This window comes from Staurois parvus, unplaced genomic scaffold, assembly GCF_062004578.1.
Source record: "Staurois parvus isolate SC_StPar_1 unplaced genomic scaffold, SC_StPar_1.0 ptg000155l, whole genome shotgun sequence".
In the NCBI taxonomy this organism is placed as follows: domain Eukaryota; kingdom Metazoa; phylum Chordata; class Amphibia; order Anura; family Ranidae; genus Staurois; species Staurois parvus.
Genome location: NW_028317951.1, coordinates 4642896 through 4668198, shown reverse-complemented (window position 1 = coordinate 4668198; position 25303 = coordinate 4642896). Strand labels below are relative to the sequence as shown.

The window sequence follows — 25303 nt, the reverse complement described above, 5'->3', positions numbered from 1 at the left end:
TTCATATGGGTAGAGTGTTGCATGACCGTGCAATTTTCATTCAAAGTGTGATATCACTGAAAGCTGAAAATTGGCCTGGACAGGAAGGAGGTGAAAGTGTCCGGACTGGAAGTGGTTAATAATGTGTAGTTATACCACTTTAGTGCAGCTTCTATTACTTATGCAGAGATTTTAAACAGCATCCTCCAGCAGATGGCAGCATTGTATCATATTTTAACCAGAGTTTAGACATTATTTTGCTCTGGAATATTCTTACAAGAGAGATACAAAAGCATCAATTTACCTAGTCAAGTCTTCAATATCTACAAGCATTGCATCTTGTTCCATGTGCAATTCATCTCGAATAAGGAGAAGTTGAACCAGTTCTTCATTCAAGCCTGTAAAAAACACCAATAGGTTACAATAGCCATGGTTACATTTCAGGAACAAAGACTATGCAGTCATTTTATGGATAAATGGCAATGTGTGGCCATATTTACAGTTTAAAGGGTTTCTAAAAGCAAAAAGTTTTTTTACATTCATGGATTCTGTGCATGATGGTAAAAAAAACATTCTGGATGCAGCTGCCCCCCCTTATACTTTCCTGAGCCCCATCTCGATCCAGCGATGTGCACGAGAGCTGCAACTCTCCTGGGACTCTCTCTTCCCATTAGTTCACAAAGCAGTGGGGGCCATTGGCTGCTGCTGTCAATCACTGCCAGTGAGCCAATGAGGAGAGTGCAGGGGGTGCAGCTGAGCCGCGATCTGTGTGTGAGGAGCCTGCTCGATTGCCCCCATAGCAAGAGGCTTACTATTGGGGGCATTCAGCAGGGGGGAGGAGCCAGGACTGCCGGTGGGGGATCCAAAACCGTTGCACAGAGCAGGCAAGTGTAACATGTTTTGTATTTAAAAAAAAAACCAAAATAAAAAACCTTTAGAATCATGTTTTGGACCATAGAAATGATGCACTAAGGATGTGCAGAGCAATAATGAAGTGCAAAGTACAAAAACCAATGAAAACAAACATGTTTGTTGACTAAAAAGCTGAAATCAAACTGACAGCACAGCAAACTAAATTATTAGAATATTTTTCAGAATTTATAAATAACCAACAGATTGCACAGAGCTTTACAAAATAATGGGAGGCAGAACAGTTTCAATACAAGAGGGGACAGAGGGTCCTGCTCATGAAAGCTTGCAATCTAAAAGGAAGGGTCAAGTAATACAAATGATAATAACTGTGAGGAAGGAGATGATGGAGCAATTTAAAGTACAGCTTATTGGGTGGAGGTAGGATAGGCTTCCTTGAAGAGATGAGTTTTCAGGGCTCACCTAAAGGGGAACAGAGTGGGAGATAGCCGGACAGATTGGGGTAAGGAGTTTCAGAGGATAGGAGAGGCTACTCCTATGAAGGGGAGGATGCAGGATGGTACCAAACACCGAATTCTTAATGGCCTATTCACACTATCTATGTTGACCTACATAAATCAACGTGCGCTCAGTGCTAGGGCACATAAAAAAGGGACACCAACCTGCAGCGTTCTCAGTGAACTGGCTGGTATGAGCGAGCTGTTATATCGTTGGATAACAGTCTAGAAGTAATGGAACACTATCTGATTATGCAATCTATTATTTTAACAGACTGTTAGATATTTTAAATGTGTACAAGCTCAAACAGGATCACATTTCTTCATAAAACTCCATAAAGAGATTATATGGAAATACAACTGGATTTGCTGAAGAGTTTGTTAATTTTAAAAACAGTCTGTAGAGCTGGGAAAACATCAAAATCCCCTTTCTTTTATCAAATCTTCTTACTTTTTTGCACAATATTTTCTTTTTTGTACCATGTCAGTGTCAAGCTGATGATGTGCTACTGATGTACAAGCAATAACCATATTCCTTGACCATGAAGTTAAATCACTAAAAGAAATTATGAAATAAATATAATAAAACCACATAGTAGAAACACAAAGTAAAGTTAATTATTTACAAGTTATTTAGGTTCATGATCCATGAGCGGCTTTCATTGGTAGTGGTGTGTGTGTGTGTATATATATATATATATATATATAAATATATATATATATATATATATATATATATATACAGTTGCAAGAAAAAGTATGTGAACCCCTTGGGATTACGTGGCGTTTTGCATGAATTGGGCATAAAATGTGCTCTGAACGTCATCTAAGTCACAACAATAGAAGAACACAGTCTGCTGAACATAATACTACACAAACGTTAGATGTTGCCATGGTTTAATTGCACATAACATGTAAACATTCACAGTGCAGGGAGGAAAAAGTATGTGAGGCCCTAGCTTAATGACTTCTCCCAGAGCTAATTGGAGCCAGGAGTGAGCCAACCTTGACTCCAATCAATGTGATGATATTGGATGTGTTGCTGACAGCTGTCCTGCCCTTAAAAAACACACACCTATTTGGGTTTACTGGTTTAAAGAAGCATTTTGTGATGTGAACCATGCCTCGCAGAAAAGAGCTCTCAGAAGACCTACGATCAAGAATTGTTGACTTGCATGAAGCTGGAAAGGGTTACAAAAGTATCTCCTTGAGCCTTGATGTTCATGTGTCCACGGTAAGACAGACTGTCTACAAATGGAAAAAGTTTAGCACTGTTGCTACTCTCCCTAGGCGTGGTCGTCCTGTAAAAATGACTGCAAGAGCACAGCGCAGAATGCTGCATGAGGTAAAGAAGAATCCCAGAGTGTCAGCTAAAGACCTACAGAAATCTCTGGCACATGCTAACATTTTTGTTGACACATCTACAATAAGGAAAACATTAAACAAGAATGGAGTACATGGGAGGACACCACGGAGGAAGCCATTGCTGTCCAAAAAGAAGATTGCAGCACATTTGAAGTTTGCAAAAGAGCACCTGGATGTTTCACAGCACTACTGGCAAAATATACTGTGGACAGATGAAACCAAGATTGATTTGTTTGGGAAGAACACACAACACTATGTGTGGAGAAAAAAAGGCACAGCACACCAACATCAAAACATCATCCCCACTGTGAAACATGGCGGAGGGAGCATCATGGTTTGGGGCTGCTTTGCTGCCTCAGGGCCTGGACGGATTGTTGTCATTGATGGGAAAATGAATTCCAGAGTTTATCAAGACATTTTGCAGGAAAACGTACGACCATCTGTCCGCCAACTGAAGCTCCGCAGAGGATGGGTGATGCAACAGGACAATGACCCAAAGCATACAAGTATTTCAACAAAACAATGGCTGCAATAGCACAGAATATGCCTTCTGGAGTGGCCCAGTCAGAGTCCTGACCTCAACCCGATTGAAATGCTGTGGCATGACCTTAAGAGAGCGATTCACACCAGACATCCCAAGAATATTGCTACACTGAAACAGTTTTGTGAAGAGGAGTGCTCCAAAATGACTCCAGATCGTTGTGCAGGTCTGATCTGCAACTACAGGAAACGTTTGGTTGAGGTTATTGCTGCCAAAGGAGTGTCAACCAGTTATTACGTCCAAAGGTTCACATACTTTTTCCTCCCTGCACTGTGAATGTTTACATGTTATGTGCAATTAAACCATGGCAACATCTAATGTTTGTGTAGTATTATGTTCAGCAGACTGTGCTCTTCTATTGTTGTGACTTTGATGACGTTCAGAGCACATTTTATGCCCAATTCATGCAAAACTCCACGTAATCCCAAGGGGTTCACATACTTTTTCTTGCAACTGTGTATATATATATATATATATATATATATATATATATATTTAGTGATCCCCCAGCACTGTCAACTGATCCCCTTGAAAACTTCTATGACAAAATGTGTCGAAGAAGAGCTTTTGCTGCCATTGCCACGTCACCAAACCTGTTTGTTTTGTCTGTCTTGTAACAGTGTACCTTTTTTTTTTTAAATAAGCAAGCACATGATGCGGTTTTACACTATGGAACATTTGTGCTTTATACCTTTGCCAGTACTAAGCTATATTCCTGCTGGTGAGTCCTGTGGTTTCCATTCTCCTGTCTGTATATAAGATTGTGGCTGACAGATCTCTTGCTTCATTGAGTATTACAAGACCTCCTAAAATGCGTGTCTTATTTTTTAGTAAGAGACGGATGTATCTGTGTGATGGTGGAATTCACTGGGAAGTCACAAAAACACTGAGCACCAGTGTTGGACTCTGTTGAATATATGTTTGCATGATTTGCACAACTTGTGGGATTCACATAAATTCTATGGACATTTATGGCGGAATATAATTTAAAGTTACAGCGCAAGCTATTTAGGTAAAATGTTTTTTACTACTCTTTAAAATCAATTTCGCCCAGTTTGCTATAACACACAAGCTTAGAAAAAAAAATCAATGAATCTTTGTCACATGAATCCAGTTAACAAATCAGCAAGAGAAGAAAGGACAATTCTGAATGGCTCTATTCACTTCAGATGGTGAGGCTGAAAGTATCCAGAAATGAAGCCACAAAGGCAAGGAGGTTGAAGGATAGTAAAAAAAAATGGGAAGAGAGTAAGGGAGGCAGTAAGCAGTAACTGGTGGGAAGTGATATGCATGTTGAGAAGGCATTTGGGAAATATCCTGACCAAATCTCCTGAATTGGGTGGCTTTCCCCTGCCCCCCAGGACAAATAAGATATTCCAATTGGACAGGGGAATTGTGGGTTGCTGTGGTTTGTCCAAAGCTCAGGTTATTTAAAGCCTAACTCCATGCTTACTTTTACTTGAAATAGTCTGTTTGGGCCAAGCTGATCAAAATTAGCTATTTCCTTTGCTACAAGGTCTTGTCTGATTGGCTGAGGTGGAGAGTGTGACATCATCTGCCCACCCCTCCACCTCAGCCAATTGGAGGAAGCATCGTATTCACTGATATAAATACCAGGCTTCCTGTGATTCGCTAAGCTCAGTTATTTTGGCAGCAGATAGAAAGTCTGCTGCCTTACACTGCCAAAACATAGCACAGCACACAGTCCTGACAGAGGGTGCAGCTATTAATTAAGGAAATAGTTTATTTTGTCCAGCCTAGCCCAAAAAAGTGGAGCTACACCTAAAAAGAGAAGTTCCGCTCTAAGGCCTCCTCCCCCACTCCTGTTTGTGAAATGTAGCTTTTGGGGAGGGGGAGGGGGTACTCAATTTTGACAGGTACCCACTCCCATTTCTGCTCCAACCACCTAGGCAATCGGAAGTGGAAGTGCTCCTTCTCTCCCAGTCTTCGGAGACATATGACAGGTCCCAGAAGACTGTGGGACCATTCTCAGTGTGAAGCGTCGATCGCACATGCGCAAGCTGTCACAGCCGGGTGCCCATAGTAAAGATGCCGGTGCCAAGGAGAGAGAGGAGACAAACTGACAACTGCTGTTCCGTGCACAGCGATAGATCCTAGGACAGGTGAGTGACTGTCTATTAAAAGCCATCAGCTACAGTTTTTGTAGCTGCTGATTTAAAATTTTTACAAACATGACTGGATCTTTGATTTAAAGTGAAAGTAAACATGGATTTAGGATTTAAATGTGGACAGGATCTAAAAAGATAGCTAGCAGGCAACAAATGAAACCAGAATGTGAGGTGCATGGGGTTTGTTTGGTGAACATAAGGGCTATTGGTACTCAGTGGACTTTTACTTCTAAAAATTAGAAAGCGGTTCATTTTAATGTATCACAATTATTGCTGTATCATTAGATAGGTAAGAACACAACTGTGCTTGCAGTAACAACCACAAATCCAGGCAGAGTTTTCTGACAAATATTTGAGCACCAATAATGCGCAGACAAATCTGTTATGTCCATAATATAAAACTTTAATACGTTATCCCCCACCTGAAGCTTAGGAGCTACATGTGCCTCTTGGTTTCCTTTGATGTTGCTAGCGGCAGTCTCTCAGCGGGTGCTTTCTATCCAACCCTTGCTCCATTATACACTTTTCATAAGCATCAAACAAAGGCTTACTTTTATCTTTAAAGAAAGTTTATTCTGCATCTTGTGTGACTTTCTAACACTTGTTATTTTTCAACTCTCAGCCCTACTGAAGGTTGTACTGTATGGTGCAATATGAATCAGAAGGCAGCAATATTTCCATCTTATTCTATTTATATTTACCTAGACTCTGTACTGCAGTGCTACAAGGTGGTTGTGTCTTACTGCTCTTTTTCACAATGCAAGTCTACGGATCTGACGACTTGTTGAAAGCAATGCAATCCTTATGTGGCTGCTGGTAAATTATACAGTATGTAAATCCAATCACCAAAATTTCATATAAGCTTAAAAACATTAATGGAATTCTTTTAAGTGCTTTTAAATGTATTTAAAGCTGCAGCTTTTATTAAAACAGTATCTGTTGAGTCGTCCACAAATATCCTTTTTCAAGCACTTCCTTTTTATAGGGTGACAACACTCTTTCCCTGTTTCAAAATTGCACTCCTGCATTGTCCCCCTGTTCCATGGGCTTTCCATGAAGATTAGACATGGCCATTTCAGCAAGCACTGTGCAGGCATGGTTATTCATTAAAAAAAATCTGCCCTGAGAAATGCCATGCAGGTATTGCTAAAGTGCATGCATGTAGACAGGAAGTGGTGCAAAGGGGCAAGAGATCAGTGGCACTGATGAGCAAGAAGTGATGAAAAAAAATGAAACGGTTTATTTTATTAAGGAAAATTGGTAATGAAACACACTACTTTATCAAGTTTAATGACATTCAGTTAGGGTTTACGCCAATTTTAAGCAGAGGACAGTAATTCCCTTGGTCCAATGACAGCTTCTTCTACTCTAGTATCTGTATGTAACCATTTGACGATGGGACCATTCAGACATACTGAGGGCCGTCTGCTCTTCTGCGCCAGATCACGTACATGTACATGATCTGGCATTTCCATGTGTGTGTATGTGGGGGGGGGGGGGGCAGGGTGGCATTGTATTAGTGTCATTCAGTCAGTTCCCATTCAGCGTCACTTAGTGTAAGACTGCCCGCCGCACTATTACAGTCCCACTATAAGTCGCTGATCACTGTCATTACTAGTAAAATAAATAAATAAACACAAATTTCAGGATATATACCATAGTTTGTAGATGCTATAATTTTTACACAAAGCAATCGATATACACTTATTGGGATTTTTTTTACCAAAATGTAGCAGAATACATTTTCACCTAAATTTATGAAGAAATTAAATGATTTGAATTCTTTATTTGGATAGGTTTTATAGCAGAAAATGATTATATATATATAATATATTTTTTTTCCCCCAAAATGTTCTGTGTTTTTTTGTTTATATAATAAAAAAGCCAGTGGTGATCAAATACCACCAAAAGAAAGCTTTACTGGTGTGAAAAAAATTATATAAATTTGGTTTGGGTACAGTGTTGTATGACCGTGCAGTGCAGTACCGAATAGTAAAAAATTGTCTAGTCATGAAAGATGTAAAAAAGATGTACAAATAGTGCTCAAGGGAGTAAAGCAGAAATAACGTTCCTCTGCTATTTGCTGTGAGCAGGCAGGATGCTGTGAGCATGTCTCTTCTGCAATAAAACACACCTGTCTGCTCAGAGTGATGTAAACTAGCTGTGCATGTGCCAGAATGACTACCTTCTGCGCATGCGCAGAAATTATGTCATCCTGCGCCAGCCAATGAAGATGGCCAAAAATCGTCACAAAGGAGAAGATGCCAGTGCTTGCGAGGGACCGTTGGAAAGGTGAGTATTGACCTTTTAGTTCCACTTTAATACAATAACAGAAATGTAGAAGAGCAAGCATTTATAAAAGTCATATAAACAATGACTTAGTGCTACATACTGCTGATAAAGACCAAAACAAATTGGCCATACCATATACATTAAAACATTTATTCTATATTTACTGGAACTATTTTTATAAACCACCAGTTAGTATTTGATATGGTGACCCATAATCTACAGTATCTGTATATAAATCCAATGATGTTCTGCCTTCCACACAAAAAAGTCTATTGTACAGATGTGAGATGGGGTTCAGCTGAATCACATCATGCATAGTCAATGGATTTACTTGTTATGTCAGTAAAACAAACACAGCATTGATGTACTTCTGCTCCAAAACAGAGGGGATTCAAGTATTCAGAATAACAGACTTTTTTTAAACCAAAAACAACCTACATTTATTTTCTTTAGGACAAAATCTTGTGTAGGATGGCCACATTATGACAGAATTTCCATCAAAGTTTTGGGGGGGAAAAAAAACAGAAAAAAATTCCCAGAAGAAAAAAAAACAATCTGACATATTACTGTTGAAAGCAGTCTAGCTTGAAGGGAATGTCTTGGAAAACATTCTCAGATGTTTTATCTTTCATTTATTCTATGTACATGGATAAGATAAATGTTTGGTCTGTTTAAATGCCAGTAAGGAGGGTTTGAACACATCACTTAGAGACTTCTCAAAAATCTGGAAAATCTCTGTTGGTAAAATGTTTAGGGCTAGTTCACACTAGATGCAGTTCAGTGAGCTTTTTTTCTGCATCAAAAATGCATGCACAGTGTTTTTCCATTGTATTCTAATGGCCCTAGTTCACACCAGTGCAGTCAGTTCCAGTCACTTTCCGTAGCAGAAAAGAAAGTAGAACATGCTGCATTTTTTCTGCACAGAACCATACTGAAACATAGCAAACTGCACCAGAACGGCGTGTGGTGTGAACTGTAAGTAAAATGCGTATCCCGAATGCATCTGGAGTGCATTTTTGTAGTGTGAACTAGCCCTTACTGCTGGGAGGACCTAAAATATACCCATTTTTACACTGTACAGTGTGGATGAAGCCTAATGCTCCATGCACACTAGCATTTTTTTTTTAAAGCCCCAAGAAGTTATTATGAGTATTTTTTTCTGCTCCTAGAAGCTAATAATATTATACTGTGTGTCCATGCACACTATTTTATGCTAGAAGTGTTTTTCAAGCTTTGGCGTTTGGAACAGAAAAAAAATTTGTTTTTGTAGTTTTTAGTAGCATTTTCCCAGCAGGAAAAAAAGGCTGAACACTTCTAAACGCTACTAAAATGCTACTAACATGTAATGTAGAATGCAGCGCTAAGGAGGTAATACACTGATAGATAAAAATATATATACTGTAACACACAAAGCAGCAAATGCGCTATGGAGCGATAAAATTAGTGGTGGTGATAACGTCCAAATATGACGTGTAAAATACAGTATAAAGTGCAATTGTGACAAATAAATGTAAATATATAAAGTCCAAATATGATGATCAAATCAACAAAAGGTGACTGGAAGCTTATGTATATTGCACTAACCAGAAGAACAATAAAATCGCGATATCCGAATGCATATCTTAGAGGATCATCTGGCACATGTCAGCACATTGGGTGATCAGCAGACTTCACTCTCTGGTTCCAGGGACATCACATCCGATAATAACGACCAGTCATGGGTATATAGCAATAATAGCAGGAATCCACCTTAGGGGCACGTTAAAAAACGAGCCAGAAAAGAATCTTTGATAGTGCTTTGCTTTTTTTGAGGTTTTTTTTCATATACTGAAAAAATGCTAATAAAACGCTAAGGCTCCTAAACGCTTCTACAAGCCAGCTATTATCAGCATTTTTCAGCCAGTGTTTTTTGAGTCTATAAATAATACTAGTGTGCATGGACCCTAAATGTTCCGTTGTTTTGGGTAATTAATCCAGCTCTTCTACAGTTTTCTTATTATATGGGAAATAAAATTTTAATAAAACACAGAGAACGTCTTAATGATTTTGAGAAGACTTCCCTGATTTAAAACCCATTATTAAATATTGCCAACATGGATAATTTGTCTTGTAGCTACAATAGTACTTTGATTAAGCCAATACCTACAAAAGATAAAAGAAGACTTACTTTCAATTTGAGAGTGAAGGTCGTTCACAATTACTTGTAGCTGCCCAATCGTCATGTCTCTTAGATCAGTAGGCTTTAGGCTTCTCTTCATTAAGCATTCGCTAATATGAGGCATATGCGGCAACTGCAATATACAGAAAGGTTCTGTTATGAGCATGCTCACACACACAAGCTGCCAAAACACACTTAAGTGACATTGTCTTTTAAAGTAAACTGTAAGCCATTCCCCTCATATGAATTATTAAACAGCCAGCGAGATCTGTAATAAGCCTACATCTCCCAGGCTCAGAGTCGGCTTCTGTGGAATGTGAAAAGAAGCTCATTATTCAGCTATTTCTGTTGGAATGCAAGATTATGCATCAATTGAATGGGCACTCTTTCATGGCAGTTAGTAAGATAAATGGAGGTCCATTTGCAAGCACATTCAATATGAGGCCTCACATTGGCTATCCTGTGCACAATCTTCCAACAGTTTATAATGCTTTGTTCAACAGGACAAGGGAGAAGCAGTGGGGCTCATTTGATAAGACTTGGCCATCAGAAATACTCTACAAACGTTGCTAATAAATAATGGCTTTTTATGAAATTACCACAACTCATTTTTAAATTCTCAGAATTCTGTTGCACCTTATGATTCATTAAACCCCAACTCTTGGAAACTTAAAAACTCTCCCTTGTAGTGGGGCTGTACCCAGTACCCACACTGCAAGGGTTACTGCTCGTTTAGGTCTAGGGGACATACAAAAGGAAATCTACTTCGCTGATCCTCTGGTCCTGAAGCATCTTCTCCCCCATGCTCCTGTGGTCTAAGGTCTGGACTTCATCAAGACCAATGCAGGGACAAAAGCCCTGCATTGCTTGTAAAGGTACTGAGGGACAGTCCACTGTTGGATCATGGGGGAGCACCATCTGCCAGAGGAGTAATGTAAATCAAAACACTTTTACTCTCCCCTAAATGGGCAGCTAACATTTGCAGTGCTTTTTCTAGTAATCGTCAGCAAATGGCAGCATATACATTGCAATCTGATATGCAATGTGAGATCTCCATGAGAGATCGATCCCAACAGCCCAAATGCTGAAATGGGGCTTCTTGGTGTGTGTGTCCATTGTGTGACACCCTGTGTTGGTGATTTATTAACTTTTCTTTTTTTAACTTTAATGAAATGTTGTTAAATGACATCTCTTTAATCTGTGATGTGGTGAGATGATGAGAGGTGAAGTGTAGTGCAAACGTGTCTGCTTTGTTACACAGTGCACTGCAATTCACCTCAATGCAGTGTTTTCTACATGTCGTTTATGCTGAGCCTGCTTTCATCTGTACAGGTTAATGCAGCTCAACTGAACAAAAAACAAATGAGATTATGCAATAGGTCTTTAACATGTTTTATCTTTTTTATCACAGGTACTTCTATAGCGCCATCACTTTACCCAGTGCTTTTATTTCCATATATTGTACATTCACATCAGTCCCTGACCCTCAAGGGGCGTACAATCTAAGGTCCCTAACTCACATGCATACATATACACACTAGGGCCAATTTAGACAGGGGCCAATCAACCTACCAGCATGTCTTTGGAGTGTGGGAGGAAGCCAGAGTACCCGGAGGAAACCCACGCAAGCACAGGGAGGACATGCAACTCCAGGCAGGTGGTGCCGTGGTTGGGATTCAAACCAACGACCCTAGTACTGCCAGGCAGAAGTGCCAACTATTAAGCCATTGTGCTGCCCAGGTCTTGCTTGCGGCACCCCTTCTCCTAATGGACATTATACAGGGCCGTGGATAAGGGGGTACCACCAGCCCTTATATACAGGGCCCAGGCAGATGGGTGAATCATATGTGGGCATGGCAGGGGGGTGGGCAGTGACTGGAACCGATCATCTGTACGGCTCTCTCTGCAGCAGCTGAAAGCTGGCTTCTTCTCCTCTCCCTCCCTTTGGTTTCAGCTGCTGCAGCCAGAGCCATACAGGTGATTGGTTCCAGTAATATCCCCCCCCCACTGCATCCATCACCCTCCCTTTGTACCATATGCTTCCCCTGCTGCCCAGGCCCCCCTATCTGCTCCCATCCTTGCAGTGCTGCCGGTTTCCCTCCTCTTCTTCCCACCGGCAGCTGCAAGCACACAATAAGATCCATCAGGATGGAGAGTAGAGGAAGGTCCAGTAAATTTGTCAGATTTCCTGAATGAACACAATGAGTGATCTCTACTGTTCATTGGTAACTGAAGCATAGTAAACTGTGGGGGGGCCCTCTCAGGTCGGCTGTATGGGGCCCCATGGTTTCTAACAGCAGCCCTAACATTATATGTTATCTTATAAGCCTGGACATTGATTGTAAATGTTTGGTAGTCTTCCAAGTGGTGACAGTGAAGTCTATAGAAATATTACAATTGGCCAGCAGGTGGCACTGAACCACCAGTGAACTTAATCACATAACAAAACCAGGCACTTGACAGCTCCAATAATGAATGCAAATCATTCCAGGGTGTGCACAGTGAAAAGCAGTCTCAACACCAGACAAGCCCTCCGAGCTGAGAGGCTTAGGCTGGCCATACATTATACAATTTTCTTTTAGATTTACCAAATCCATATAGTATGATATCAAACCTAAACACTTTCAATTTGTTTGCAATCAGGCAGGCCCTTGCACTACATAACTGAAGGTAAATCTAAAGGAAATTGAATTAGAAAATTGTATAATGTATGGCCAGCTTTAGTATCCTGTCTTTATTTCTAACCACATTCAGCCTATATTTTATAAAACAATACAAACAGCAAATCTTAAACCTCTTGTATTTCATTGTATTGTAACTGTATTGTCTCCCTTTATATTGTAAAGTGCACAAACTGTTAGTGCTATATAAATCCTGTCTAATAATAACAATAGGCTGAGTATCGCAGCAATAATTCAGCTTTCACCTTTTATCGGTTTAGAGGAGGGAAGACATTGACTGATAAGGACAAGACTAGTGTGCCCTGATCTTGGCCTGATTATGTAAGCCTCTGCGCATACAGACGTGTGAATGAACCTGACGCACAGCTTGGCTATTACACTGCTGCATTATTCCAGCATGTTTTGGACTCCTAGCGCCTCTTCTTTACAACTAGAAGAATATTTAAGATGTATACCCGCACCCACTTTCATGGAGCATAGCAGAACGTTCCCCTAGAGCTGGCCGTGTGAATCAGCCCCTAAAGCAGAAAGTACATTTGGTCTCCAGAATAAAAACTTAATGAAATCTAGAAAACAAGGTCCAGGTAAAAGATTTCAAAGACCAAGCAGCAGCAACGATAACACTGATCCACTAAATAAATCTCTCACATCCCATGTGAAATACAGGCCTCAGGAGATTTCAAGTAGCTGCAATCTCACCCCAGTTCCAGAAATAGACAGTGAAGACAGTAAATACATCATGGTTACATCAGTGTAACTGTATAGCACAACATATAGGGGGGACCTGCAAATGTTGAAGAATACAGTGCAGCTTCCATTTGCCAGATATGTATTGGATTTATTTAGATAATATGATATGAGTCTCTGCACATTTTAAAGCAGGATTTGTAAAGCACAGCAGGCACTCTTGTGGTGAGGCACCCCTGCCAGACTGTACAGGCAGATCCTCAACCTCCATTGCAGCAGCAGAGTTTGGCTAAGAACAGACCCTCAGTTTGCTGATTAGACAATGAAGGAACAGCAGCATACTATACTCTCCTCCAGTCAACAAATGTGCATGGAGCAGAGCCTGACTATTTTGCTGAGGGTTAAAGGAGAAGTACAACCAAAGCTCTTTTTGCTGTACTTCTGTGGATCACAGGAGTGCAGTTCATTCTGCACTCCTGCAACCTGTTTTCAGCTGACAGCTGGCTGAAGCCAACTGTCAGTTGACGTCACTCAGCCGGTCAAGGTTGGGGAAAGATCTCAACTTTAAAATCAGGATCCACCCCAGAGTTTGGAGCGGCACCTGGCTCAGCATGTCAGAGAGCCACTGAGAGCCTGAGCCAGCCACTCCCTCCCCCTCCACAGCCTAGCACTCCAGTGACTGCGGAGGGCAGAGCAGAGAGCAGTGACTGACAGTCACCACTCCCCACTCACAGCAGCGGTGAGAACTGAACAATCAGCGGTCATGCGATCACTGAGTTCTCACACTTAAAGCCAGTGGGGACAGAGGATGCATCCACCTAGGTAAGTATAATTGGGGGGGGGGAGCCAAACTTGTCTTTTAAGAACTCATAAAGTTTTCATGTCTGTCAATGTCCCTGCTGGAGAGATTAATTTATTCTGACTGGTGACCATTATTACCCAGACAGAAAATGAAGGAAGATCCCAAATGTCCAGTTGTCAACAGAACAGGAATCTTAAAACGGAGACACTTATTTTTGTATTTTTGTGATAACTGGCAAAAAGGGATTTTCCTCTCTTTGAAGAGATTTATCCTAACTTCCTGTTGTGTCAACAGGGCAGGAAGTGGAAGGATATCTCCCCTATGGGAAACCTTGGCAGTAACCCCTGTAATGAGGCACCCGTGCGAAACAGCACAGGCAGCCCACAACCTCCACTGCGCCAGTACAACCTGGCCAAAAACAGACCTCCAGTTTGTTGGTTGGACAATGGAGCAGCAGCACACTCTGCAGTATCTTTCTGCCAACCGCTTAATACACACACTGGTGTATAAATCAGCATAACTATAGATGGATCACACCATTCATAATAAATGTGGAATGCATGTCATGTGAGGGTGTTTGTAACAAGCAATTGGATTACATTTTTCTTTCTCCAGTGCGGGGAAAAAAAATTCAAAAAAAGAAAAAAAAATCCAGAATGGTCGTTACGTGCTCAGTTTTCCTTTTGCTCCATTGTTAGTGAATCCAGCCAAGAATGAATCTGAACCTAACAGGAAAAAATGCGTGCTTCACATTCCAGCTCATCAAATTCTTGTACTTCTTTCCTGACATGCATTACACATTGACAGCTGGACATGGTGCTGGGGGACACAGTTTCCTTTTTTTTCAGCATCTGTATCTGCAGACATATGTAAATGACATACCTGTATCCAGTAATCTTTCCATGCTAATGATACCTACTAATCTTGCATTCACTAGACCAGACCTGTGTAGCTGGGAACCTGTTTGCAGCTGCTGTTTTGCTGAAGAGGAGCAGAGCACCCTCCTTACTGCAGCCAAGTCTGGACAGGGTAATGGTGTGTAACTAACATGGCACGTAAATGGACAATGCAGACAGTCCAGCCAGATGCTGCATTAATTACAGATCCATCGCCCCAGACACAGAATGCTGCTTCCAACACAGCAGGAAGCCTGGCAGGATTGATAACAGCAAGCCACTACAGACTAAACAAAACCAAAGCAGGCCATACACTGGTACATTTTCAATTGAACGTTTGTACGAATATTTGTACAAAAATTCTCAGTATGTTCAATGAACTGATGAATGTCATTCGAAAGTTCTTTAAAAATTGTGTTTGCTTTTGACATTCAATTTTGGAATGAATGTATTTTCCCAAACAAATATTACATACACTGTTAGACATGTGTTAATTCGAGAAATATTTTCCTTCATGCCACTACAGTTGAAAATGAAAGTCGATCTGACTCCATTGTGGGCAGCACAGTGGCTAAATGGTTAGCACTTCCGCCTGGCAGTACTAGGGGTTGCCGGTTTGAATTCCAACCATAGCACCACCTGCCTGGAGTTTGCATGTTCTCCCCGTGCCTGCGTGGGTTTCCTCCCACACTCCAAAGACTTGCTGGTAGGTTAATTGAGTCCTCTCTAAATTGGCCCTAGTATGTGTATGATGAATGAAGGTAGGGGACTTTAGATTGCACGCCCCTTGAGGGTTAGGGACTGATGTGAATGTACAATATATATATGTGTAAAGTGCTAAGTGTAAATTGATGGCGCTATATAAGTATCTGTAATAATAATTAACTATTAAAAAAATTGAAGGAATGTTCTTACAATGAAAAACTTCTAATAGATTCTAGTAGTTTATGGCCAGCTTAATATTGGTTACTAAAAGGGTACATGTTTACAGTTTGTGAAATGCAGACTTGCTAAAGATTTGATGTAGAAAATATTTATAAATCTCACGTACTAGATCCGCAACAGGGGACTTTTTTCTATTTTGCTTCTCTACTTCCACCTGCATCTTGGCCATTGGTTTTACCATAGCCAGAGCCATCTTTGCTTCTGCTTGCAGTTTCTTCTGCCTGGAGATAAAATCCATGTCTTCAAAGGATTCTGACTCCTCCTCTGTAGTGTCCCGGTCTGAGTATGAAGAACTCTGCTTGCTCTGTAGGGGAAAACAGTATTGCTTGCCTCAGGCAACATGACATTTAGCAAAGTAGTAATACAGTAAGTTGGGTAATGTAATTCTCATATACAGGTGAAACACGAAAAATTAGAATATCATGCAAAAGTTCATTTATTTCAGTAATGCAACTTAAAAGGTGAAACTAATATATGATATGGACTCATTACATGCAAAGCAAGATAGTTCAAGCCGTGATTTGTCATAATTGTGATGATTATGGCTTACAGCTCATGAAAACCCCAAATCCACAATCTCAGAAAATTAGAATATTGTGAAAAGGTGCAATATTCTCGGCTCAAAAAGTGTCCCACTCTAATCAGCTAATTAAACCATAACACCTGCAAAGGGTTCCTGAGCCTTTAAATGGTCTCTCAGTCTGGTTCAGTAGGAATCACAATCATGGGAAAGACTGCTGACCTGACAGTTGTGCAGAAAACCATCATTGACACCCTCCATAAGGAGGGAAAGCCTCAAAAGGTAATTGCAAAAGAAGTTGGATGTTCCCAAAGTGCTGTATCAAAGCACATTAATAGAAAGTTGTGTGGAAGGGAAAAGTGTGGACAAAAAAGGTGCACAAGCAGCAGGGATGACCGCAGCCTGGAGAGGATTGTCAGGAAAAGGCCATTCAAAAGTGTTTGGGACTTTGACAAGGAGAGGACTGAGGCTGGAGTAAGTGCAACAAGAGCCACCACACACAGACAGATCCTGGACATGGGCTTCAAATGTCATATTCCTCTTGTCAAGCCGCTCCTGAGCAACAAACGTCAGAAGCGTCTTACCTGGGCTAAAGAAAAACAGACCTGATCTGTTGCTCAGTGGTCCAAAGTCCTCTTTTCTGATGAGAGCAGCTTTTGCATCTCATTTGGAAACCAAGGACCCAGAGTATGGAGGAAGGATGGAGAGGCACACACTGCAAGATGCTTGAAGTCCAGTGTGAAGTTTCCACAGTTTGTGTTAATTTGGGGAGCCATGTCATCTGCTGGTGTTGGTCCACTGTGCTTCATTAAGTCCAGGGTCAATGCAACCGTCTACCAGGAGATTTTGGAGCACTTCATGCTTCCTTCCGCAGACTAGCTTTATGGGGATGCTGACTTCATTTTCCAGCAGGACTTGGCACCTGTCCACACTGCCAAAAGCACCAAAACCTGGTTCAATGACCGTGGGATTACTGTGCTTGATTGGCCAGCAAACACGCCTGACCTGAACCCCATAGGGAATCTATAGGGCATTGCCAAGAGAAAGATAAGAGACATGAGACCGAACAATGCAGAAGAGCTGAAGGCCGCTATTGAAGCATCCTGGTCTTCCACAACACCTCAGCAGTGCCACAGGCTGATAGCTTCCATGCCACACCGCACTGAGGCAGCAAAAAGGGCCCAAACCAAGTACTGAGTAGATATGCAAGCTTATACTTTTCAGAGGTCTGATATTGTTCTATGTACAATCCTTGTTTTATTGATTGCATGTAATATTCTAATTTTCTGAGATTGTGGATTTGGGGTTTTCATGAGCTGTAAGCCATAATCATCACAATTATGACAAATCACGGCTTGAACTATGTTGCTTTGCATGTAATGAGTCTATCTCATATATTAGTTTCACCTTGTAAGTTGCATTACTGAAATAAATGAATTTTTGCCCAATATTCAAATTTTTCTAGTTTCACCTGTAGATGTGCCAGTGAAGCATTTTGATTTATGTCACACATATACCGTACATACTTTATGTAGTTTCTTCACAGTGTGCTTTCAGGTAAGAGGTAACATTTTACTGAATAATATGCGCTGGAAAAGAACTCCTTGCCTTGATTTTTTTAATTTAAATTTTATGCTCAACACAAACCCGCTACACTTGCCCAAAGAAACTAAACACAGAATAATTGCTGATAATTTTGTGTTAGAACAAAAGATGACTTCTGATTGGTTGCTTTGGTCTCTAAGGAGGAAAGTTGCAGGGTGTGCATCCCTTTTAGATGTAATTTCCCTTTGGGAGTATCTCACCAAAAATGACATTTTCGTTGCAGGGGATGCCAAAAATTTGATTTGTATCTTCTGGGAAAATCAGTGAGCCAATCACACAAGCAGGAAATTACATTTCCGGGGTGCATTCTGTACATCATCTGTGTACAGAACACCCCCAGGTAGTCGTATTGCATTTTACAGAAAATTACAGTGCTGTGGCTTAAAAAAGTAATTATTAGTAACATTCAATTACAATATGACTTGAGTTGCAACTGTATATGCTATTTTTTTTATTTGCCATTTTTTTCCACGCACAAGTGGAGTTACCCTTTAAAGTGCACATGACTGGGTGCCTATATTAACAATCCTGCTTATGCGTAGGAACATTATAGTGTCCTCAAATACATATGTTATTCTTAAATTTGATACCACTCCCCATAGAGTCCACATAAAGCCTCACTTTCTCCTGCTGTGAAGCCCTGACAAGTGATAACCTGCTGAACCAATGATGGGAGATCAGAGGCAGTTATGATATAAGATGGGTGCATGTGACAGGTGTATAGGAGTGCATATTAGGAGGTGCAGAGGTGTATGCTAGGGAGTTCATTCACTAATGTGGCATTGTGAGATAATGTGCAGGCTGTGTACAGGGTTATACATGCATTAAACATTACATTTGAGACAGATTCACTTTAAAGTGTTACTAAACCCAGGAGCCTGCATTCATTATATTATTCTGCTCTAGGAGAATGCAGAACCCCTGACCTCTGTCTTGACAGTGCTGATTGGCCCTATGCTGATCACATGCACTCTCCCAAGAAAAAAAAACACAATCTTTCTAGCAATACACACCAAACCAAGCTTATGCAGCGTGTCTCCAACTCATATGTCTTATCAGGCAATAAGAGGGGGACACTGGAAGAAGGGAAGGATGAGAGAAGTCAGGATCAAACTGCAGAGGATTAACCCCTTAGGTTCCACAGTGAGTATAACAAGCATTCTTTACTGCAATACATATGTATTTTCCCGAGTTTTATCCCTTCAAAAATAACTGCTGATAAAAAATGATCGACTGATCGTGAGCTTCTAACTTCTGACAGTCCCGCTCTCTGCTTAGAGTGGCTGTGAGAACTCAGCAATCAGGTGATCACTGAGTTTTCACCCTTCGAGCCGGCAGGGGACAAATGTAACATCAGACCGATGCTATATCCACATAGGTTAGTATGATTGGGGGAAAAAAATCCTATGCTTCTCTTTTAAATGACTTGAGGTACCTGCAGATACTTTCTCCCAGTACCTACACCTCAAAAATGTTACAAACCTGGGGATGACATCAAGTTGAGTTTTTTTGCTACAGGTACATGGTAACAAAAACAGATCGAATGGTGGATCCTGTTCTAGAGGTAGGGGTAGAGCACTGGGGTTAATGTGCCATCCCTACACAAATTCTGTACTGGATGCATGGTATAGGCCTGGTATTTATCTATCTGCTCCTCCATCCTAAGAGGAGCACAGAAATGTAAAAGTCTAACTTTCACTTCTTAGCCTTAGCAGCTGTGGGCTTGTAGTTTTCAATGAACTACCACGGCACTGTGGAGCTCCATGGTAGTTCATTGAAGCTTCCTGTCAGAATATCTGCTTGTTCGTACATCCCGCACAGCAAGCAGATATTCTGACAGGTCTGCAGGAGACCTGCACATCATCAGCAATCTATTGATAGCTGGTGCGATGTTTTACAGGCTCCTTTGGACAAAAATAAGAAATGCATTGTTTTACCTGCAAAAATATGTGCATTTATTATTTTTTTCCAAAAGGTGAACTTATCCTTGAAATATTTCTACTAGAATTGTCTCTCATTTTGACATTCAAGCATAGTATCTAGACTAACTTTCATAACTAGAAGGCAGAACTTGTACACCGCCATGCTGTACAGGCCACTGCTAAAATGATTACTGCCAAGTTTACCAGGTAATACCCCAATGTCTCTCAGAAACATGTTTGTATAGAGTATTTCCTAAAGACAATCCTATATCTCTTATAAACATATCATGACCAATTCTGTGTCAATTCATGCCATGATACACAGGGATTCCCTGGGCAGCAGTAATGAGTGATTTAATAGTCTCTTTACCTCACGAGGAAGGAAATATTTCACTGCCCATATATGTTAGCTACAGCGCCTTAGCCATGTCACAAGGGCACGTCTGTGGCCAGTCTTACATTTTAGAACACAATGAACTGTGCTACCCTTTTAGTGGTTTTACACTCACTGTATGTTTTTTGTGTGATCAGATGAATCATGATAATGATCATAGCAGGCAAGTAGACAGTGTGGGATCCAATGAGGTAGTCAACATTTTTTTTTTTTTTTAGATACCCTTTTCTACCAGTCACTGAAAAGTTCAAAAATGAATTGATACTGGTCTGGAAATCATGTACTTAAACTCACCATTGGAGATAATGGAGTATCTAGGCTTGTTTCAGTTTTGCTATCATCTGCATCACTGTCCTTGTCACTCCCACTGTCATTTACAAAACAGATCTGTAAATTCATCCCACTTTGGAGCCTGGAAATGAAAATGTGAAACATTAATTGCAATAATTCAGAACATTTCTTTCCTGGACATGTGGAAAGTGCATATATAGCAGACAAGGAATGTATACTTTTGCGCCATACATAAAGTGGTATGAAACCTAAAAGCAAACATTTACTAAATTGCAGCTAACCAATTCTTAGATGTGGCATCTGCATTCGTTTTCTTTTTTTAGGCTTTCTTTGTTCCATTTTCATCTGGAGATCCATCCAGTAAGTCTGTTGTTTTTCAAAAGAACAAGTTCTCTTTGAGATGTATTAGTTACAGAGATGAGACTAACCATTTACCACTGAGGTGCTTACAATGATTAAATTTAGTTTATTTATGTAAAACCTTTATCCCCCCAATAAAGAAACTGCAGTCATTGATTATAAAGTGTGAGTTGGAGGTTGGCTTCAATTTCTTAGTGTATCCAAATCTGCTAGTCCATCAAACACTCCTCTCCCCCCAGACTGACAATGCTGGTGTCCATAGGTGCCCCTGTGCTCCTTCATCCAGAGCTGGGGCACTCTAACACAGGAGGTGTGTTACTGGCCAAATCACCAGATAAAAACAGAGGAGGAAAAGCCTACAAAAAAATAAAACTAACACAGCCACCACATCTAATGATTGCAAGCTGCAATATATTACATTTTTGGTTTTGGATGCATTACCGCTTTAACATATGGTACTTAACATATTATAGGGAACAAAGTAGGCAGATGGATCAAATCTTGGCTGGTTCAGCAGGGATTGGGCGAGATTCAATCCATCTATGGGCAGGCTGTTTGTACCCAATTGATCCTTCGATCAACTTGGGTACAACCAGCCTGTCAGATTTTTTACATGTGACTACTGCCAGTGGCTATAACTGCTAGCAGTAATTGTGTTCTGCCGGTCAGGAAGGCTCCCTGCCAGCAAAACACAATAGCATGTTGGGAGGGATTCCCTCATCAACACTGACTACGTTGATGGGAGAATAGAGCGATCATTTTTTCCTTCCACCGTAGATCACATAATCCATGGGCTGCTTTTGAGGTGATAGTCTAAACAGATGTCTTCTAGACACACAAGATGGTGTTAAATTCAAACTCCTGGGGGAATAAAAAAAAGCTACAGCGTGTTCTCTGCATAATGCTACAAGTACACTCAAGGTTGTTTTTTTATTTTTATAAAATGGGGCTTCACTTGTGTCAGAATCACAAAGCATGCAAAGTGGAGACCACATTTGTAAAGCATAACAGCGTGCTTTACAGACATACAGGCGTGTTTCTTTTTTCCTTTTCAAATATATAAAGCAATAGTATGGGAATGATTTATAAATCAGTCCATTAGCCTTCGAATATACTCAAAGATGGTGTGAAGTGGTGTGCTTTTAAGAGATAGTGTGTAAAAATAGTGTGCCTTTAAGTGACTTTTAGCCTTCATGCAGGGACTTCAAAGGCTCACTAACAAATACACAAAATGTCATTCTGTAGATTTTGGTACCATCCTAATTTTAGGCTTTGGTTTTTCACCTTTCATAAAACTTGTAATTTTCAAGTGACAGTTCACTGGCTTGTATGGTAGCTATACAACCAACAATATACACAACAAATTAATGGAACTACCCAGAAAAAGAATGCTTCATAATTACATTTACCAAACTACACATTACACATTTAAGGAAGAATACATTATACTTAGAAAATATTCCAGATCTCTCTTTCTATGGTAAATGACTGTCTCTGGCTGTTAGCCAATACAGTGTGGGCTTTTGTAACCAGGACAGCTGCCAAGCTCATTTTTCGATTCTATTTGACATATACGTCAGCAGCTGCACTATGCTGTTCCAGTTAATGATGGTGGAATATAAAGAAGTACTGAATTAAATTCAAAAACACAATGCAGGAACTTAATGTACCTTTGATATACATACAGTTCATAATAAAAACGTAATCCTGAATCTGCAACTAGATGGCGAATCACACAATTTTTTCCCCGCAATCAAGAGGGACTGCTAGCAGTATGGGCTTAATGTTTTGAAAACCAAGCAGCTAGTGAAATTGATCTGTGAACTTTATATCCATAAAATACAGCAGCTCTGCTAACACCCTGAACACACCGGGTGCAATTTGGCATGCGATTAGCATGACATATGACTTGCAAATCACATGGCAAGTCACACCCTATTGTCCGCAAATACAGCGGTCATATTGGTGCGGTTCTGACTTGGTCGGATCTGCACCGATTTCTAAAGTAGCACATACACTACTTTTGGTGCGATTTGCATAGACATCTGTGTCAGATGTCTTGCAAATCGCACCTCAAATCGGCATGTCATCCGACTTTGAAATCTTGCGACTTCACCGTAAGTCGGGATCGGTGTGCCCGGGGTGTAAAGCCAGCAAGTCCATTACACATGTATTGCTATGAGTTCTATGTAAGCAATAGCAACCGTATTCTGGACAATTTCTTATATAGGGGATGGTGGGGCTGCTTTCACCTCCTAACATATCTGATTGAAAAATCTAAAGCAGGTTTAACTGTCAAGAAAACTCTTCATTCATACAAAGTTATATCATGCTTTTGTACATTTTTCCACAAAACATATTTATTAAAGACAAAAGATACAGTGTGTTCCAAATATCACACTCCAAAAGAAGTGGAAAGGAGAATTGCAACTTTTAGGACCCAACTACTTAGCAATTACAAAAGGAATGCCCAGCAGTGGCCAGCCAACACAGAGAGTTCCTGAAAAAGTCATCAAGAGGAGAATTCAGGAAAAGGTCAAAGCTGGATTGGGGAATCTTTGGAAAGTGATAGCGAAGATTATATGATTTTTGCTTAAAGGAGAAGTAGAGCCAAAGCTTGTTTGGCTGTACTTCTGTGGTTTACAAGAATACAGTTCGTTGTACACTCCTGTGACCTGTTTTTAGCTGATAGCAGGCTTAAGCCCACTGTCAGCTGATGTCACAGAGCCGGTCCAGAATAGGGAAAAGATTGCGACCATATGGTCGGGATCCACCCAATAGCCTGGACAGGCACCTGGCTCCACATCTCAGGTGGAGAATGAGCCAGCCGCTCCTGCCCTCTCCACAGCCCAGCACTCCAGTGAGCGCTGGGGGAGCAGAGCAGACAGGGGTGACTGACAGTCCTGTCTCTCTGATCAGAGCGGCAGGATGAGCTGAGAGATCAGTCATATCTGATCGCTCAGTTCTCATCATTAGAGCTAGCAGGGGACACATGCATCGGACCAATGCTGCATCCACCTAGATAGCAATGATTTAAGAAAAAAATCCCAAACTTATCTTTTAAAGTATCGATAAAGGACTCACAAAACATTTTTTGTGTTTGTGCCTCCTTCCACAAAGATGTCTTAGTCCAATCCAGGCTTTTGTATATTAAATGATGAAGAGAAAACCAGCATGCCAAGTAGATTCTGAAGCAGGATTTACCAAAGTTCCATATCAGCAATAAAGTTACACCAACATTTTGTGAGCATGGTAGCCCTCTGTCTGTAACCTCAAAAAAGGGGGTGACCATGCTCTCAACATGTTGGTGTAGTTTGTTTGCTAATACAGGACTTCAGTAAATCCTGCTTCAGAAACTACTTGGCATGCTGGTTTTCTCTGGATTCTGTACAGCACCATTGTAAAGACATGCACACACCCTTCACAAGGGTTACCTATGGATGTCTGCAGTGTAGTTTAATGAACTGTATTGTATAATAAAGTGGTTGTAAACCTCTGAAATAAAAATGAACAAAGCAAATCCCTCTAAAGTGTGTACTAGCCACATTCTAAAACACATACTGCTCTTCCTCCCCTTGCTATCTATATGAGTCACTTTTGACAGGTTTTGCTGACACCATAAAATCCCAGGAGATGGCCAAGCTCCCCCACGTCTAGCACAGAGAAGGTAAGTGACAGCCTTAGCTATCTACATTTCCCTAGAAGACTGTAAAGGAGGGGGGGGGATGTCCATTACTTCCACTCAGGTCTCAGATTTCACTCAGCTTCCTGCTCTCTGTTGTGGAATGTGTGACATCAGATCCCACTCCCTGGCTTCTGGAGCTGAGAAATAGCCTTTGATCTGTATACTTTGAATAGATGTAGATAAGAGAAGGTTGCAGATAAACAGGTACAACCTATTTAGGAGGATTTTTTTCATCTTTGTGTGTCACCTGAGGCTAGTAACCTCCGTAGGTTTATGGTAAGGGTTTACAACCACTGTGAAACTGAACTGAAGTCCCGCTGAAAACACTGCAAACAGGCAGGCTTTTATTGCAGAAGAGACATGCAACAAAAAAGCCCCTACCTGCCTGCTCACCGTCTCCTCCAGAACTGTAAACAGAGCTGTGCATGCACAGCTCAGCTTAGAGTGCCGGGCTGCTCTCCGAGTGGTGGGATGATGGACTCCTGCCCATGCGCAGGAGTGATGTCATTTCCCACTGGCCAATGAAGAGGCCCGAAGACCGTCGCTCAGTAGAAGATTTGGGTGCAGGACCATTGGACAGGTAAGTGTGAAGACTTTAAAGAATGGCCTACAGTGTGTAGGTTTGGGAATATCCTCCAGCATACCAGATACCAGGTTTGCAGATTACAGACAAATGGGGATGGC

At 40.9% G+C, this 25303-nt stretch overlaps 1 protein-coding gene across 5 annotated transcripts in view; it reads right to left on the bottom strand.

Moving 5' to 3' along the window:
* SCHIP1 (schwannomin interacting protein 1) overlaps positions 1-25303 on the bottom strand; it is a 504974-nt gene that overhangs the window by 3061 nt on the left and 476610 nt on the right. For all 5 annotated transcript variants that reach the window (XM_089675432.1, XM_089675433.1, XM_089675434.1 and 2 more), the window contains 4 exons: positions 20578-20695; positions 15949-16146; positions 9841-9964; positions 284-377 (listed from right to left, as the gene is read on the bottom strand). In XM_089675432.1, coding sequence (XP_089531558.1) covers positions 284-377; positions 9841-9964; positions 15949-16146; positions 20578-20695 — 534 coding nt within the window. The remainder of the gene's footprint in view (positions 1-283; positions 378-9840; positions 9965-15948; positions 16147-20577; positions 20696-25303) is intronic.